General features: G+C 37.9%; 2 protein-coding genes and 1 long non-coding RNA gene across 4 annotated transcripts; 2 read left to right on the top strand and 1 right to left on the bottom strand.

The window, feature by feature from the left end:
• Nucleotides 1–11: 11 nt before the first annotated feature.
• LOC307009282 lies at nt 12–4,242 on the bottom strand. Its single transcript, XR_013799980.1, has 3 exons — nt 4,019–4,242; nt 798–956; nt 12–704 (listed from the first exon to the last, which is right to left on the bottom strand). It is a non-coding gene; the product is annotated as an uncharacterized lncRNA (long non-coding RNA).
• zpcx (zona pellucida protein C) lies at nt 355–3,138 on the top strand. Its single transcript, XM_079632926.1, has 6 exons — nt 355–744; nt 822–993; nt 1,072–1,168; nt 1,254–1,339; nt 1,429–1,511; nt 2,050–3,138. The coding sequence occupies exons 1-6, from the start codon at nt 462–464 to the stop codon at nt 3,009–3,011; spliced, it is 1,683 nt and encodes a 560-aa protein (XP_079489052.1). The 5' UTR covers nt 355–461; the 3' UTR covers nt 3,012–3,138.
• pabpc4 (poly(A) binding protein, cytoplasmic 4 (inducible form)) lies at nt 4,191–16,888 on the top strand. 2 transcript variants are annotated; one of them, XM_079632925.1, is made up of 14 exons: nt 4,191–4,780; nt 10,421–10,614; nt 11,213–11,328; nt 11,720–11,859; nt 11,946–12,040; nt 12,227–12,364; nt 12,469–12,564; nt 13,280–13,549; nt 13,910–14,108; nt 14,503–14,636; nt 15,202–15,292; nt 15,458–15,588; nt 16,284–16,385; nt 16,506–16,888. In XM_079632925.1, the coding sequence occupies exons 1-13, from the start codon at nt 4,585–4,587 to the stop codon at nt 16,380–16,382; spliced, it is 1,899 nt and encodes a 632-aa protein (XP_079489051.1). In that variant the 5' UTR covers nt 4,191–4,584; the 3' UTR covers nt 16,383–16,385; nt 16,506–16,888. The 2 variants fall into 2 exon arrangements, with proteins under 2 accessions (XP_079489051.1, XP_079489050.1); XM_079632924.1 differs by having other exon boundaries at nt 13,910–14,123.
• Nucleotides 16,889–17,177: the final 289 nt, after the last annotated feature.

The following is a 17,177-nucleotide window of genomic DNA, read 5'->3' as shown; positions in this document are numbered from 1 at the left end:
TTTCATTCTTTCAAACACACTTTTTAAGTTTGAAATTGTGCTGTTAATTTAGCCTATGTGAATCAGAATTTGCCATGATATAAAAAATATACGCCGGCCTATGTAATAATCTTGGTGGGTTTGCCGGATCTATTAACTTTTTTTAAAAACAATGAAAATAAGGTTTAGTTTTGGTTTATGAATTACAAAATTGGTATTTACTTCTGAAAATAAAATAAACAAAAAGTTTAATGAATAAGAAAAATAAAAGAAGCACAATCAAAGTCAGCATTGATGAGTTGATGAGGTAAACCTGAACACCTGGACTTGATAAGCTGACTCTCATTAAATGCATTAACCTGCACATTGTAAACCTCCTCTCAGCTTTAATTTAAAGGAAGGCAGAACAAGGAAGACAAGGAAAGTGGCTGTGAAAATTACTCTGTACTGGTTCTCTCTCAGATCAAAACTAAAGGATTGGGATGGCGGTGATTTTTGTCATCTGTTGTGTTATAGCGTGTCTAGCGCTGCCAGTTACATCTAACGGGAATGATTTTAATGGCCGCATTTCAGCGTACTCCCCGGGAATAGTTAATGATGTCTGGCATGTTTCTGGCTTTCCTGGCATTGCTGAAGATGGACTTTTCTTGAATGGAATTCCTCAGCCTCACACTTTTGATGGGTTTGCATCTGGTTTCCCAATGCCATATGATATACTGGGTCTACTGGAGAGAAGAAATGGTTTTTCATTAAGGATCATGAACTGTATGTTACTAAAATGCTCTTAATCCTATTAGGTGTAGTTTAATGTGTCTTACTCTCTAATATTTGTTTTGCTTTAGCATCTTGGAGTGATCCAGCAGATACTAATGTGTTCCACAAAGGAGAGCAGTTGTATCTACAGGTGTCTGCCTCGCCTGCCCCTGGTCAACAGCTTTACGTCCAGTCCTGCCATGCTTCCTCCTCTCCAAACCCTGCTGAGAAACCCGAAGTCGCCCTTATCATTAACAAAGGGTAGATCAACTCCACAAATGCTGCTTTCTCTACACTTACTCCCTGAAATAATTTAACCTTCATTTTTATGTTTACCAGCTGTGTGGCCTCCAAAGAGTCTTTGGTGAAGTTTGTGTTGCGACGTAGTGATGTAGTCAATTTGGTTGTTCGTACGTCCAGTTTAAAATCTTCTGAGGTGAGTGTCCATTCCCAGTTAGGATTATTACAATCCTACAAACTGACAATAGCTTTATCTGTAATGCTATCCTGTTTGCTTTTAGATGTATCTTCACTGCAGAGTCTATCTTTCTGATGTGGGTCTGACCTCGGGCACTAAATTCTGCAATTACAACAAGCTCAAATCAAGGTAAGTTTGAATCCGATCTTGCTCTTATTTGGTCCTTGTCCTAATGGGCTTTTATATAAACTTTAATAAAAAAAAACTCTTGTTTTCAGATGGGTTGACCTGGGTGGCCAAACCTCCGTATGTGATTGTTGTGGAAAAAGGTGCAGAAGCTTGGAGCACGTAGAACTTCCTGGTTAGTATATATAGTGACATGAGCTGGAACTCAAATGAACAAAGTACCCATGTCCAGGCTCAAGATTAAGGATAGCCTGCTAAGGATAGTTTCAGGCTAGTTGACCATACTAACGCTTGCCATTTTGGTTAAATTTTACATTTAGTTGATCTCTTAGTAAACAAAAAATGCATTGAGAATGGAATAACTTTTAGTCTTCGCTTTACAAGGTCTCATTTTGTGTGTTTAATGCATTGATAAAATGAACTATCAATTAGTGTTTTATTTACAGCATTTATTAATCGTTAGTTTTGGTTTATAAAATTCTGCTCATATTGGCTCAAAGTGCATCAATGTGAAGATGCGACTCTTAGTTGATGCTACTGATGTGACCAAATAACCTTAATTTTAAAGTGTTCCCAATATTTCTAGCAAATGCAAAATATTAAAACCGCTCATTCACAAAGTATTCGAGCTGCTGGACCAATTTAATAAAATCAACACTTGCTGAGCCTTGTATGTTTTGCTTTGAAATGAACCTCCACTGTCTCTGTTACAGATTCTCTAGACCTGAGCGCAGTAGTAAGCTCCGGCCCCCTGATTATTAAGGAGAAGCCATCTACACCACAGGCCACGTCGCTGCCACTGTCAGACTACAGCGCTACAAAGTCCAGCCCTACAGCCAATAAAACCTTGATCGTGGCAGGTGCCTCTTTCTCCGGGAGCTCAATGCAAAACATTGGCAATGTCTCCCCCTGGCCTGTTCAGCCTAGCTTTGGTGGAGGTTTGGTTATAATCAGCCAGGGTCAGGGAGGGGATTTATCAATGTGGCTACCAGACATCATGGAGCTTGTGTTGCCACCAGTTGTGCAAGTGGGAATTGGTTATCCAGAAAACCATGCTGTTGATGTAACCCTTCAAAGTGATGAACCCTTTAGAAAGCTGAAACCAGATGAAAGCACTGTTGAGATGAGTCAGACGGTTGCTGTGGATGAAGGAAAAGCTAAAGTAGAAGCTGTGGATTTGCATGATGTTGCAGAGGACCGATTGGGCACGTGGCATCTTAAAGATGTTGCCCACTTGCATAAGATTCAGGGAAAACCTGTTGTGACTGAAGTACGTCACCTAGTGCAGCCTCAACTGAATCTTGAATCTGAATTGGACTTTCCTTCTAATGACAAATCGCTGGTCAGCCCTACACCAGATAAGCTCTCTGAGAGTGCCGAGGATAAGGGTGAAGTTGTTTTCAGACAGGCTGAGATGGTCTTTAAAAGCTCTAAAGGAGCCAAATTATTGGAGCCAGTTCTCTACTCTAAACTAAGTCTGAAACAAGCTGCAGATGGATCCAGTTCTCTCAATTATGAAGAACAGAAAAGACCCAGCATGAGAAAATGGGACAAGACTCCACAATTAGAGAGGGATGGTGAGAAAAGACAAAAGGATGAGCAGGTGGAGAACTCCTCTGAAATCAAAGGTCTAGTTTCATCCCTAGTAGATCAACTGCGATCAATGGACTGGTGATTTATGGCCTTTGTGTGAAATGATTCCAATGTATTTACTGAAATTTCAACCAAAATAAAGCTTTTTCTCATTACATTTTTCCTTTGTCATTTAATAACTACCTGGATTTCAGGGCACCTTTTATTTGGGCTTTTACAAGAAATTTGGTAGGGGGAAAAGTAACTTCAAATTGATTATCATATGGGTGTCTGGTAATGTTGAGCCTTTTTATAGTGAAATGCAGCTTTTTCACATTGCTCTTCAGATGTTCAGCAACACAGAATGTTAATGCTTCTACGGGTTAATGTTTATAATCTTGACATACTGGTCATAAAGGACCGATTCTGTTCTAGAATCTAGATTACCCTCAAGGTCACAGTAGACCATGTCTTTTTATTTATTTTTTATTTTATTTTTATTCTTCTCAGTAATTTCCTAATTGCTTGTGCGATACAGCCATGCTTTAATTTTAACCGGAAGTATTGCCAGTTTTGTATTGTCAATATATTTACTATTGACAACCAATGATATGTAGATTATTGGGACAAATGTTCTTAATGTAGCAGTTACTTGTTTTGCTTTTTGCACTTGTTCTTGCACTAATGCTCAACCTCACTGTAAAAAAATGGTGCCTTATATAGCCAAGTTGAACTGTACTTAAGTTTAAGTCATGTCAACGTAAGTTATTAAACTGACTTAAATGGTTTGAATCTTATGTAACTTTTTTTTTTTAAAGCTGCAAAGTTCTTGTTATTTTGAGTTAAAGTAATGTAAAAACATGTTATGATTTATTAATCACATTCTTTACAGGAAATATATAAACAACTAATTGTAAATGTCATGGTAAACAGTCTACCTGGTAAACTTGGTTTTTCTTTTTCTGATTTGCAAATATAGTAAACTAGCCTAGTAAAATATCAGGTCAGAGAATTATACCATATGTGGGGGTTAATTATTTTATAAGTCTTTATGATTCAGTGAATGTTTGTCAGTATTTTGTGGATGACCCATGTTCATGTAAAAGAAACCTTGTGCTGTAGACTGCTGCACCAGATGTCGCTGTTGGATGTTCCTTGTTGAATGGACTGTCATGTTACACCGCATGCTCGGTGCGCGTGTTTTTTCTGTTATCCAGAGTGCGACCCTGGCTGCTATTTCCTCTGCTCGAGCTATAAAGTGCCCGTGCGTTTCCCACGCACCCTCTTTCCCCGGCCACCACACAGTGAGTGTATAACTCACTGTACTTCAGTACCTTTAAAAAAAGAAAAAAAAAAGAAACATAAAAAATACAAAATACCGAAAACCTCAAAAAATAACTACTTTAAAAAAACTTTTTTTTTTTTAAAAGGGCAAACTTTTTTTGTTTTTTAAAAGACAAGGTCTCCAACTACCCAGACGATTTCTGAAGCCAGTTCCTCTCGACCGGACTCCATATGCTGTATAGCTGTCAGTGATACCGACATCGTTTATCTGGAGAGTAGCGTAAAAGTTTAATAGACTAATTTGTCCCTCTGGTTCTAGGACACTCTTTACGCACTGTCATTTCAGCACTAGACAAAACACACGAGCTCAAAGGCTTGAACGACACCGAGATATGAACGCAGCGACCGCGGGGAGTTATCCGATGGCTTCTCTCTATGTGGGCGACCTGCACCCTGATATCACGGAGGCTATGCTGTATGAGAAATTCAGTCCGGCCGGCCCGGTGCTGTCCATCCGCGTGTGTCGGGATATGATCACGCGGCGCTCGCTGGGCTATGCCTATGTCAACTTCCAGCAGCCTGCGGACGGTAAGACATGAAAGACGGCGCCCTGTCGTCCTGGGTGACTTTAAACCTGATGCACAGAGCTGTCAGAGTAACGGGAATAATGTGACATGCTTCGTGCGTAAATGTAGGGACACTGGAGGTGATATGTAGCGTGCGCGCGAGCTGTCTAGAACTCATGTGTGCTGCTGTCACTTGTATTTCTGAGAAACCCACAGCACGCTGTTCTACCCTGCTATAACCATCTTGAACAAATTAAAGGGATCGCTTTATTCTCCTAATATGGCCTATTGTGTGAAAGCATGGTTTAGTGACTGCACTGTCACACTGCATGTCCAGCCATTATGGCAAGCTGCTTTAACATTTTCCTTTTAAACGAAGTAGTAGGCTATCTTTTTATTATTATTATGTAATTAACACTAGATTTAGTTGATTTCTGTTTTCAAAAATGGTCTTGAATCCATTCAATCTGTCACTTATTCAGATATAACGTGTTCATACTAATCACCATTTAGTGACAATAACCTATTTCATAGTTATTATTAGTAATAGTTTTGCCATGGAAATCTATGGGGGTCAGTGGTCCAGAAAATCAACCAATTACTTCTGATAAATAGCTAATATATTCCAGTTGTTGCTGATACATATTACAGTTTAACAAACAGTTTTTTATTTTTATTTATTTAATACAAATAGTTACAACCGTCTATTCCAATTTTATGTTACTAGTATTACCGTATTTAGTATTTTACTCTCTAGTACTATTTAAAAGAGTAAAAAATTACTAGCAATTATTTCTTAATTACTAGTATCCCAATATACAATAGTTATGACTACATTTTCTATAGCTCAAACAGCATGGCGCTAGCAATGCCAAGGTCATAGGTTTGATTCCCAGGGAATGCATGAAACAATAAATGTATACTGTACCTTCAATGCGATGTAAGTAGCTTTGGATAAAAGCATCATGCCGCATGTAATCTATTCTAGTTTTATTCATCAGTAGTAACAAATAGATGTTAAGATGTTGCTGAAATTAACCAATATCCAAGGAAGATTTTGTTGCCATAATCACACTAGGTTTGCTCACTCTGGGATTTGTAAGGCACTCACATTATGCGTTGTGAAAAGCACCATACAAATAAACTCAATTGCTTTTAAAGGAGCAAAATATTAAATGGAGCTACATCATTTCCCTTGTCCTGATTTAATATCATCACTTAGATATAAGTACGTGATACAAAGTTTAAATATGCAGCATGGCATGTGTGAATCATTTATGCCGAGCACCCTGTGGAGGACAGATATTTTGTTCCGTTGAGCTTGCCTAAGTCTTGTCCATTCCTGGAAAACATCAAGTTCAAGAGAAAACATTCAAACATTCTGTTCAAATTCTTCCTTAAAATAATGGCAAAATTTTAATGGAAAAGCTCTAGACTCAATAAGGCTTAATTATAGCCTATAATCGGAATAAAGAACTAGGATAGAATTAAATGTACTGGTTGACCCACATAGTCAAAGTGGCCTAATACCATAAACCTTGACATGAGACATTCTACACAGAAGCAAACCTGAACATTAGGACACCTCCATTTTTTAGTTCTCCAAAAAACACTAGGGAACGGTGCTAGTGTGTGTGTGTGTGTGTGTGTTAGCCCACATTTTGCAACCTGGCATGACCTATTTGTGCTATTTAAAGTGTCGGGAGGGGATAATACCATTGTGGAGCACCTTCAGCTTTATTTCAGAATCTAATGATTCAAAGAAGACAAGAATGAATGTTAATGGCCATTTTTGTTCACTTTTGTCCCGTCCTTCCTACATTTCAACTAACCTTCACAGTTTTACAACTTTTAAGTAACACTAAATATGTTTTTATGTTTCATTCCTTTCTGCGTTAATAGTCTTCAGGGTAAAACATTTGTTAGTTCAATCAGCTCATATTATGCAATACATAATGAATGAATGTACATTACCGTTCAAAAGTTTGGGGTCGGTATGTTTTTTGTAAGGTTTTTGAAAGAAGTCTCTTATGCTTTCCAAGGCAGCATTTATTTGATAAAAAAAATCAGTAAAAACACTATTACTGTGAAATATTATTACAATTTAAAGAACCTGTATTGTATTTTGTTATATTTTAAAATGTAATTTATCCCCTTAATGAAAATGCAAATTCCGAACTGGAATGGTTGTAATTCAAGAATGCTTTGGAGTATAGATGTAAGATTGGTCTTGTTTTAAAGAAGACATTTGGCAGATTTTTGTAGAAGTACAATAAATTAAGAAAGTTAAACAGAAAAAAATGTTATAGAAGTTTGAGTTTATGAAAATGTACAATGTTAAAAATGTAATTATTTATATTTTATGTAAAATATATATTTTCAAAACCTGGTGAACTCTAAAAATGCAAAAAATCAAAGCCAAAAATCTGAACAAGTTGTGTTTCAAATTTTAGGTTGATATCTCAAAAAATAAGCTTTAAGTAAGATTTTGTTTGGGCGCAGTACCAAACTTTTTCACTAGTTGACATTACTGCCCATATAAGGGCGCCTCCATTTCCATATGTTGTTTGAGTGATCTGAACCATTATTTTTTTACAATTTTAATACAATTTATGAAGTAGACATCCTATTCAGAAGTAGTATTGGAAGTTTGGCAGATTTTTAAATTAATTCAACCTCTAAGAAACACAAAAAGATCACGTATGTGCATTATAGCTCGCTGCCATATCACAAATGGTGAATCTATTATTATTTTACTTCATATTGAATTTCTTCATATTCAAAACATTTTCAGAACTTTTTTCTATAAGAATTGAATGGATGCTATCTTTTGAACTCTTGGCATGAAAACAAACTGAGGTTTCTACCATTCTTTCATGATTTGTCATGTTCATCACTATTTCAAAATAAAGGTCCGAACACACTTTAGGAGTATTGAAATATTTTTGTTGCAAATTGATAAATTACGGCTCCTCTGTAATTTATTTAGAAAATCAGTCACCAAATATGTAAACTAGAGATTGTAAGCTTTCAAGTTTGTCAAGATTAGTTTAGGTTTAGTATAGGATATTACTGTTTTAAATATGTAATGGCTGTGGGTTGCCAATATAAGGGGTTATTTAAACGATTGGTAGTTTGCATGGATCTGAAATATCCATTTCAGATATTTCTGTGCTATTAAATGCTCAATTTTGTCCTCTTCTTTCACAGCAGAAAGGTTAAAAGGTCAGAGTTGAACTCACTCACCTCCATTTAGAAACTCAGAATGGCAGCTGATAGTAAACATGTTTACACATAAGAGACAAAAAACGCTTTTGTGATCACTGCAGGATGCACATCTAGAATTCAGGACTTGAGATTGTATTGCGCATGTTTTTACACAGAGTTTCAGTGCAACATTACATTGCAACATGCAAATGCTTCGCAAATGTGCTCAAGCACATGGTTCGGTTTTCAGCATGTAACAGCTGCATTTGTAAACAGTTGCCGGCACTGGTAAGCTTCAGCCACACACATTCCAGTGTCTCAGCCCCATCAATGGACACAGAGCCTTGAACACATGCTGCCTGCCAGCACATTGCTCAAAGGACCCAAAACTGCTAAATATAGAGCCAGTGAGGGCTGTCTTCCCTGTGCCTGTCTTTTCTGAGGGGTGCTTTGAAGAAACAAGTAGACAGGCAAATTTATGGGACAGCCACACCATGTTTCTGCTTATTCTGTTTTTATACAACGATGAAAGCGTACTACTATTACTTTGACAACAATATGGTGTAAATACATGTGCATCTTAACTAATAATTCTAAATCCTCATAAAATATAACAAAGTTTTGCTTGAAACCAGAAATCGCTACATCGGTTTGTGTCATATGGTTTGTGCATTTGTGTGTCCTGTCCTGTGTTGCCTGAAAGTTGTTATTTGTCTCTCTCTCTCACCAGCCGTGAGCTCCATGTTCAATACAATTACACTGGAAACTGCTGAGTGCAGCAGACACAAGGCTGCTCCATTTTGTTCACCAGACATTTAGTGCTTAGTGTGTGTGTATGTCAGGGGGAGGGCTATGAGGAACAGAAAGAGAGAGAGAGAAACAGGTCATAATGCATTACAATAGGTGACAGGTCCCTCACAGTTTCATATGCCATCAATTTGATTAGAAACTGACAAACCTTAAACCTGACATTCATGTTGCAGTCATGACTGTTCCAGACGTGTATATCTATATTTAGTCCACATTGTGGACAAATACATGTATATGAATGTTAAAGATCGGTAAAACAAATTTCTTAGACCTGGGATGGGTATCCACCACCAATACTTTGCTCTGCTGTTGGTTATAAATATGGCGGATGAGTGGAAAAACTATTCACATGATTAAACAGATAAATATATGTACCTACTGTAATTGTGCCATCAGTCCACACCAATAATAAAATACATTTAGCTTAAAGTCCCCCCGTAGTCAATCATTTTATCCCTTAAAACTCATCTTTGATCACCAAAATTACATATTTAAAAGGTTTTTTTCCCCATGACATTTCTTTTATGCCTTAAAATAGCTTGAATGTAACTCTATACCCTTGCTTCATTAGTATACGTGGACCACATGAATATGCAAATCAGCCCTGCTTCCACTCAATCACTCACACCAGCACAGAGATCCACTTGGTCAACTTTACTGTAGTAAACGCTGCACAAGGCAAGTTGAAATACTGGTTTAATTCATCCATGTTTGAACCAGAAACTGATTCAGAAGAAGAAATGGAAGAGTGAAATATACAGGCTCGTATACAAGTCGATGTATCAGAATGGTAATGCATTTTATGTAACTGTATGCTTTCTACAACGTCGGACACATAACATCAATTCACATGATTAGCCTTTTGCTTGACTATGTTATTAAACAGCTAATACATGTTACTGTTCGCCATCTCAAAGTCAGACAGCTGCCTTCTAAAAATCAGCATCCTTACAAACGCTTTGAGCAACTTAGAACGTCAGTGGAGAAAGGCATATAGTTCATCATAACATTGTAATATAGATCACATAATTCACTCGCTATATTGCTAAATGTACCCGATTTTTCATATCAACAGAAAGGTATACCAGGATAACCTGGCTTCTCTCGAGACTCCTGCTTCGCAGTCATAGTTAATGATATGCTAAAGCCCTCCGGCTAAAGCCCTCCGGCACGTTGACGTGATTGGTTACATGATAGTTTGTAACATAAGAAAGACCTCACTACTCAGCAATGGTATTGACTTATGACTTTGCACATGCTTTGTCTTAAAACATATTAAAAACACAATATAGACATATAAACAACATTAAAAACGTGAGTTTTATTTGAGTCGATGTGATAAAATAAGGAAATTCTTATACTGAAAAATTAACAGATCTCATCATCCTAAAATATCTGGCCAGTACCTCAACAGTCCTGTAATTATTAGATTTATGTTTCATGAGTACAGTTTCTATGATATGCCAGCATTACCAAAGTCTCAGCTAACAAGCTTCAAGCTTGCTTGAAGTTTTAATATGTTTGAGTATCTAAACATGTACCAATTCAGAGACTTATAAGACATGTTCCTCTAGTAATTGTTAGTAATTTAAGTGCTAAGGTAGAGACCAGAGATGTCTTATGTCTCATGTTTTTTTGGTTTCAGCGGAGAGAGCTTTAGACACAATGAACTTCGATGTGGTCAAAGGAAAGCCAATCAGAATCATGTGGTCACAAAGAGATCCATCACTTAGGAAATCCGGAGTTGGAAACGTCTTCATCAAAAATCTGGACAAGTCCATTGACAACAAGGCCCTGTATGATACCTTCTCTGCTTTCGGAAACATCCTGTCCTGCAAGGTGAGGAGTGACTTTTATATTTTTGAAAGCTGGAAAAAATAATTGATACATTAAAGGTACACTATGCAACTTTTGGCCCTCTTATAAACAAAACTGCATGCATGGAAAAACATTGTTTTGGTTGTGCTTCGGCTCTGCGTGACTGTGTGGATATAAAACATTCAAGAGGCTTAAGAGATATAGCCAGTTTAGATGGAAAGGATCTTAAGCTGACTAGCTGAAGACGTTACTGTAGCTACCATTGAGATAACACAGTCTCACCCCAAAACGTCACATACTGACGGGTCTTGACCATACGGCAACATACGACGAAAAGGGTACCCTTTAACGTCCATGTGTGACGATTCGGGTTATGGGTAGGTTTAGGTATGCGTTCGGGTACCGCTAGAAGGCACTGCTGGTGCGCTTATGTCTGCATCTCATATTCACGTTATAGGGGAACCCTTTTCGTCGTATGTTGACGTATGGTCAAGACCCGTCAGTATGTGACGTTTTGGGGTGAGACCGGGCTGATTGAGAAGCTGTGTAGATCAGCTGTATAATAAAAGACTCTGTAATCTGATTCTTGAGGTTGTCTCATCCCATGTCTATTTAACAGGTGGTGTGCGACGAGAACGGATCTAAGGGCTACGCCTTTGTGCATTTTGAAACTCAGGACGCAGCCGACCGTGCCATCGAGAAGATGAACGGCATGCTGCTGAACGACCGCAAGGTGTGAGTGTCTGAGCATGAGTCATGTGACAGCAAGGATGGTCATTGGTTTGTAGATTGACCAGGACTATATGTAGTTGTCAAGATGTTCCAGAGAGGAACTCTTGAGTGAAGTTTGTCGACCAATCAAAGGCAAAGGATCAAAATCATTTACTTAACTTCATGTTGATCCAAAACTGAGTGACTTTCTTATTTCTGTTGAACACAAAAGAAGATATAAAAAAAATTTGTTTTAAAAAAAGTTTTTTTGCTCATACAATTAAGTGTTTAAATTTAAAGTCAGATTTGTCCCTGCTGCAGCTGTTTCTTGTCTGTGGTTGGTCTGCAGCTGTCGGTCTGAGATTGTATTGCATTTCTGTATCAGTCACATTTCTGTCTCCATTGTTATTTGTAGGTTTGTGGGACGTTTCAAGTCCAGGAAGGAGAGGGAAGCAGAGATGGGCGCCAAAGCCAAAGAGTTCACCAATGTTTACATCAAGAACTTCGGCGACGACATGGATGATGAGAGACTGAAGGAGCTCTTTGATAAATACGGTGAGTTTGAGCGTATAAAGGGGCTGTGTGTGGTGGTAGCCTTGTGGTCTAGAATTTTTCTCTGAAGATTTTGTTTCTACCTGCAGGTAAAACACTGAGTGTAAAGGTCATGACTGACCCCACAGGGAAATCTCGCGGATTTGGGTTTGTTAGCTACGAGATGCATGAGGATGCTAACAAGGTACAGTGAATTTGTATAATGATTTGCTGATAATGCCAATCAGCTGAAGCTAAAACGTGTTTAAAATCAGCATTAGTGTAAATTACTGTATTGATACACTGACATTGTCATTGAACTGGGAGATTGGACTGACAGTTAAGCAGATCAACAAAAAGATGATTGATTGTGATGGTATTTCTGTTTTAGGCTGTGGAAGAGATGAACGGTACGGAGCTTAACGGCAAGACAGTGTTTGTTGGCCGAGCACAGAAAAAGATGGAGAGACAAGCAGAACTCAAGAGGAAGTTTGAACAGCTCAAACAGGAAAGAATCAGCAGATATCAGGTAAATGAATTGCTGTGTTTTGTCTTTGTGTATGCGCTTGTGTGTTTAGCAAAGAAAAAACTATTAATTTTGATCAATTCATTTTGATATATTTGTGTTTACAGGGTGTAAACTTGTATATAAAGAATCTTGATGACACCATTGATGATGAGAAACTTCGTAAAGAGTTCTCTCCTTTCGGCTCCATTACCAGTACCAAGGTGGGTCAAAAGTCTATTTCTTAGAGATTGTCAACTGGCCAGGGACCTTGCAGGTGAGCACACATAAGCCGCCTCTCAGTCTCAAGCAACTTTTGAGTCACAAGTACCAAAATGAGGGGCTTACTGTGCTTAAACGGTCAAATACACACAAAATGATGTCAAAATGCCTGTCTTGGTGAGTATTTAGTTAAACAGGATATAAGGCATTCAGTTAAATAGATGAACATAGATGAACTTCCAATTAGGCCAGATATAAGGTCCATCCCTCATTAAACTGGCCTGTTTTTTTTTATATGTAAGACGCTCCAGTGGAATCAACTAATAGAAATAATCTTATGCCAACATTTAAGTGTCAGAGATTTATAACTGATCCGATTCAATACATATTTTTTTCTGGCAGCAAAGGATATATTATAAAATGTTTCTACTAGAAGATGTAGCAATGTGTCCATTAGTTATACCCAACACCAGTAGGACTGGGTCAAAATCCAACTGAAATCATTGAATTTTTCCATTTCACCCAGCACCAAAAATACCTTTGCAATCTATTACATAACCGGAAACAATGCGTTAAAGTACCCTTTTTTATATGTACATTTTAGACACGCAGAGAGGGGTTGAATTATGCAGTATTCTGCTTTATGAGATTTATATTTTTAGTTTAAACTGTTCTCTGATGGAGGTGAGATCTTATACAATGTACATCTTGCTGTAGGTGATGTTGGAGGACGGCAGGTCCAAAGGTTTTGGCTTTGTGTGTTTCTCCTCACCTGAGGAGGCCACAAAGGCCGTGACAGAGATGAATGGGCGTATTGTGGGCTCCAAACCGCTGTACGTGGCCCTGGCCCAACGTAAAGAAGAACGCAAAGCTCATCTGACCAACCAGTACATGCAGCGCATCGCTGGCATGAGAGCCATGCCCGCCAACGCCATCATCAACCAGTTCCAACCTGCCGGTGGTTACTTCATGCCAGCTGTGCCTCAGGTGAGCTACAAAAGTCTGAGACAACAATAAAATCTTGGATTTATATTCCATTTAAACCTGGAAAAATTAAATGGTTTAGAAAATACAGTTTTAAGATAATTTTTTATTTGATTTTTTTCTCTATATATTTTCATTATTTTTACACAACCTCACTGTATATTATGGAATGCCAATTTCCGTCAAATAAGAAAAAAAAGTAATAATTAAGACTTCTATGTCAAAATTATAATTTACAAAAACTTGATTATTTGTAAATAAAAATTTGACCTCATTATTTTATCTCATAATTATGTCTTTTTGTCATAATTTTGACTTTTTATGTATTTAAATGCATCAAATGAATTCTATCATGCTTCACAGGCTCAGAACAGAACAACATACTACGCACCAAACCAGCTGACCCAGATTCGTCCGAACCCTCGCTGGCAGCAGCAGGGTGGCAGAGGTCAGGGTGGCTTCCAGGGCATGCCCGGATCCTTGCGCCAGCCAGGGCCCCGTGCCAACATTCGCCACCTGGCACCCAATGCATCCGGCCAAGGCCCACGCGGGATCCCCTCAGGTGCACAGAGAGTGGGTGAGAAAACCCACCCACTAATGATGTGATGCCCTATTATGACAAATTTTGACCTGTTTTACAGACCCAGAGGCCTGAAAAGTTTCTCTGTATCATCTCAGATTAAATTTTTAAGAGTTGCATAGTTTGTTGAAGGTGTCAGAGATTAGAATTCAAGTTTTAGTTTATTTTAATGTTTCATAATAATAATAATAATAAATAATGTATAATATCTATTGGTTTTAGTTCATATTTAACTGATCATTATGTTATTCCCTTGAATAACACCACAAATGACACATTTAATGATTACAAGTGTGTTTGGTGTTCCTATCTGTCCTGAACATAGCTTTAATACTCGTTTCCTCTTCCCACTTGCCCTCTTCCTATTTCCCACTAGGAGGCACTGGCCAACCAATGGGTCCTCGCCCTGCCATGGGGGTGACGACCCCACGTGCCATGCCCCCATACAAGTATGCCACCACCATACGAAACACTCAGCCTCAGGTAGTGCAGCCCATTACACTGCAACAGGTAATATGATAGATGTAAATAAAAACTACACCTTAGACTCCAAATGTTCATAAATACAAAGCTAATTCTAGTTTATTTAGAAATAAAGTAGTTTCGCTACTGAATTATATTTCTCAACAAGGAGGGGGTTACATTAAAATTGTTTAATGCACAGCTAGCCGTGGATTATCCCTTACATATTTAGCCGTATCAGTTTGTAACTTGGCATTGAATATCTGATATATCTATAAAATATGTACTGTTTGTCTGTCAAAATTTAATTGTGCTATTTTTTTCATTAAGATTACCTTTGCCATCATCCACTTGAAGTTATTAATCTTTAAAAACACTGTTAAATGTAATATTTATCAAATCTCAATTTTTTTTTCATAATGTACATTATAATGTAATGCCTAATTCATTTAAAATTGTTGCATTTGAAATGATAGATTTTTATTTTTATTTGTTTATACATAATTGTATGGATTTTAATACTGACCATTTGTCAGTTATTGGCCAGAATGTGAAAATTATTATTGGCTTCGACAAACACAATAATATTTTTGTGGTTTATTGTCTTGGTCAGGCACAGCCAGCTGTTCATGTGCAGGGTCAGGAGCCTCTCACTGCCTCCATGTTAGCTGCCGCCCCTCCTCAGGAACAGAAACAGATGCTTGGTGAGATGAGGAGGCTGTAAGCACGTTCAGCCTTTCTAAACATATCTTTACGCTCTCAAGGACGTTTTTGGGCATGCCTAATGAGTATTAATTACTTTACTCTTCCCTGTAACCATCTCAAACTGTTCATTGTCTTGTGTGTGCCTGTTCTGGTTTCCCCTTTAGGTGAGCGCCTGTTCCCTCTCATCCAGGCAATGCACCCCAGTCTAGCCGGGAAGATCACAGGAATGCTGCTTGAGATCGACAACTCTGAGCTGCTCCACATGCTGGAGTCCCACGAGTCTCTGCGCTCCAAGGTGACAGTCGTTAACTATGATAAAAGCCTCCAGCAACCGACATAGCTCTGCTGTTATGTGCAATGATGGGAAAAGTTACAAGCTTTTAGAAATGCAAAGCGTATCGACTGAACCAGGGACATAATATGCATTAATTTATTCAGATTTATGCCTTGCCTAGCACAGACTAGAGATGTAATCTTTGTATAATTATGGCGTTTTATCAGTTAAAGGATAATTTCACCAAAGAAAATTCTGTCATTCTCTCACCCTCATGTCGTTCCAAACCCGTAAGACTTTCGTTCATCCTCGAAACACAAATGAAGATTTTTGAATGAGATTTTTGTCCTTCCATTGACAGTCTACGCAACTACCACTTTGATGCTTCAAAAAGTTCATAAAGAGATCATAAAAACTAATCCATATGAATTGAATGAATCAAATTTTCTGAAGAGACACAATCGCTTTATATGATGAACAGATTGAATTTAGGCTTGAATTATGCACATATAAACATTAATCAGCGAACATAAGCAGAAGCTCAACCGATGTGCGAGAACAAACCTCTTGCAGAAGCTCAAACGTGATGCTTAACAAAGTTACACGAAAGTTGTACGGGTTTGGAACAAATTTTTGGGTGAATTATGAGAGCCATGAATCTCTGTGGTTAAGGTGGTGAGGGCGTTGCAGGACTGATGATGTGTTTGTGCTGTCAGGTGGAGGAGGCTGTTGCAGTTCTTCAGGCTCATCAGGCCAAGAAAGACGCCACACAGAAAGTGGGAGTCACTGCTGCGACTGCAGCCGCAACATCCTGACGAGTAACTTTTATTATTATCAGTATAATTACTGTGCTTATCAATGGCCAGGCTATTTCTGTGTTTGTTTAAAATTATTCTGATTAAAACTAAATTGTTTTTATTTGAAATTGTTTTCTGTAGGGTGAAGCTGAAAGACTGAAGAGAGATCATCACTGTCTGGTGTCGTCTGGTGGCAACCAATAAGAACACAAAAAAGAAAACATAAAAAAAAGAGAAAAATACAAAATAATACTTGAATATAAAGAAAACATTTTTGTTGCAGGGTTAATATTTTTTTATCTCTGTGATGATTTTTATCACCTAAAGCTAATTTTAAAAAAAAGTCAATTCTGTGAGGGAAGAGCCTCTGTATTGTGGCCAGGACTGACTTTTTCTATGAGGAAGTGGAAGCTTGGTTCTTCTGTGAGATGTGTGTTTGCTGCTTTGATTGGACCTCACTTGTCCCATGACAATAACCCGATTGGTGTGGCACTCTAAATAAAGGGATGACTATTTAAAATGAACTATGCTGTGTTCTTCATTTTTATTTACTTAGCAAAGACAAAGGCCATGTTACACTTTTTATCCAAAATGACTTGCGGTAGGACCTTTAGAGGTTAAATGTTCTGCTCAAGGACCCAATAGTGACAGAAATGTAGATAAACATTTCATTTCACCTTTACCGGGACTACTCACATGACCAAAGCTATTTATAACTCCAGTTTGCATCCTTATGAAAGTTGATGTCTGTCAAACTGTAAAATGATATACATAGAGCTACCATAGTTAATGGGTCTATCAATTATATAATTA

The sequence above is a fragment of the Phoxinus phoxinus genome (genome assembly GCF_949152265.1).
Source record: "Phoxinus phoxinus genome assembly, chromosome: 13".
Lineage (NCBI taxonomy): Eukaryota > Metazoa > Chordata > Actinopteri > Cypriniformes > Leuciscidae > Phoxinus > Phoxinus phoxinus.
Note: the sequence above shows the minus strand (reverse complement) of the source record. Positions and strands in the feature narration are given on the sequence as shown.

What these genes read in the sequence shown, in the direction of transcription:
- pabpc4 (XM_079632924.1), top strand. Translation starts at nt 4,585, where the DNA reads ATGAACGCAGCGACCGCGGGGAGTTATCCGATGGCTTCTCTCTATGTG. An exon ending in CTGCTGAACGACCGCAAGGT is followed by an intron (nt 11,329 to 11,719) that starts GTGAGTGTCTGA and finishes TGTTATTTGTAG; the next exon opens with GTTTGTGGGACGTTTCAAGT. An exon ending in AAAGAATCAGCAGATATCAG is followed by an intron (nt 12,365 to 12,468) that starts GTAAATGAATTG and finishes TTGTGTTTACAG; the next exon opens with GGTGTAAACTTGTATATAAA.
- zpcx (XM_079632926.1), top strand. Translation starts at nt 462, where the DNA reads ATGGCGGTGATTTTTGTCATCTGTTGTGTTATAGCGTGTCTAGCGCTG. An exon ending in TACAACAAGCTCAAATCAAG is followed by an intron (nt 1,340 to 1,428) that starts GTAAGTTTGAAT and finishes TCTTGTTTTCAG; the next exon opens with ATGGGTTGACCTGGGTGGCC. An exon ending in GGAGCACGTAGAACTTCCTG is followed by an intron (nt 1,512 to 2,049) that starts GTTAGTATATAT and finishes TCTCTGTTACAG; the next exon opens with ATTCTCTAGACCTGAGCGCA.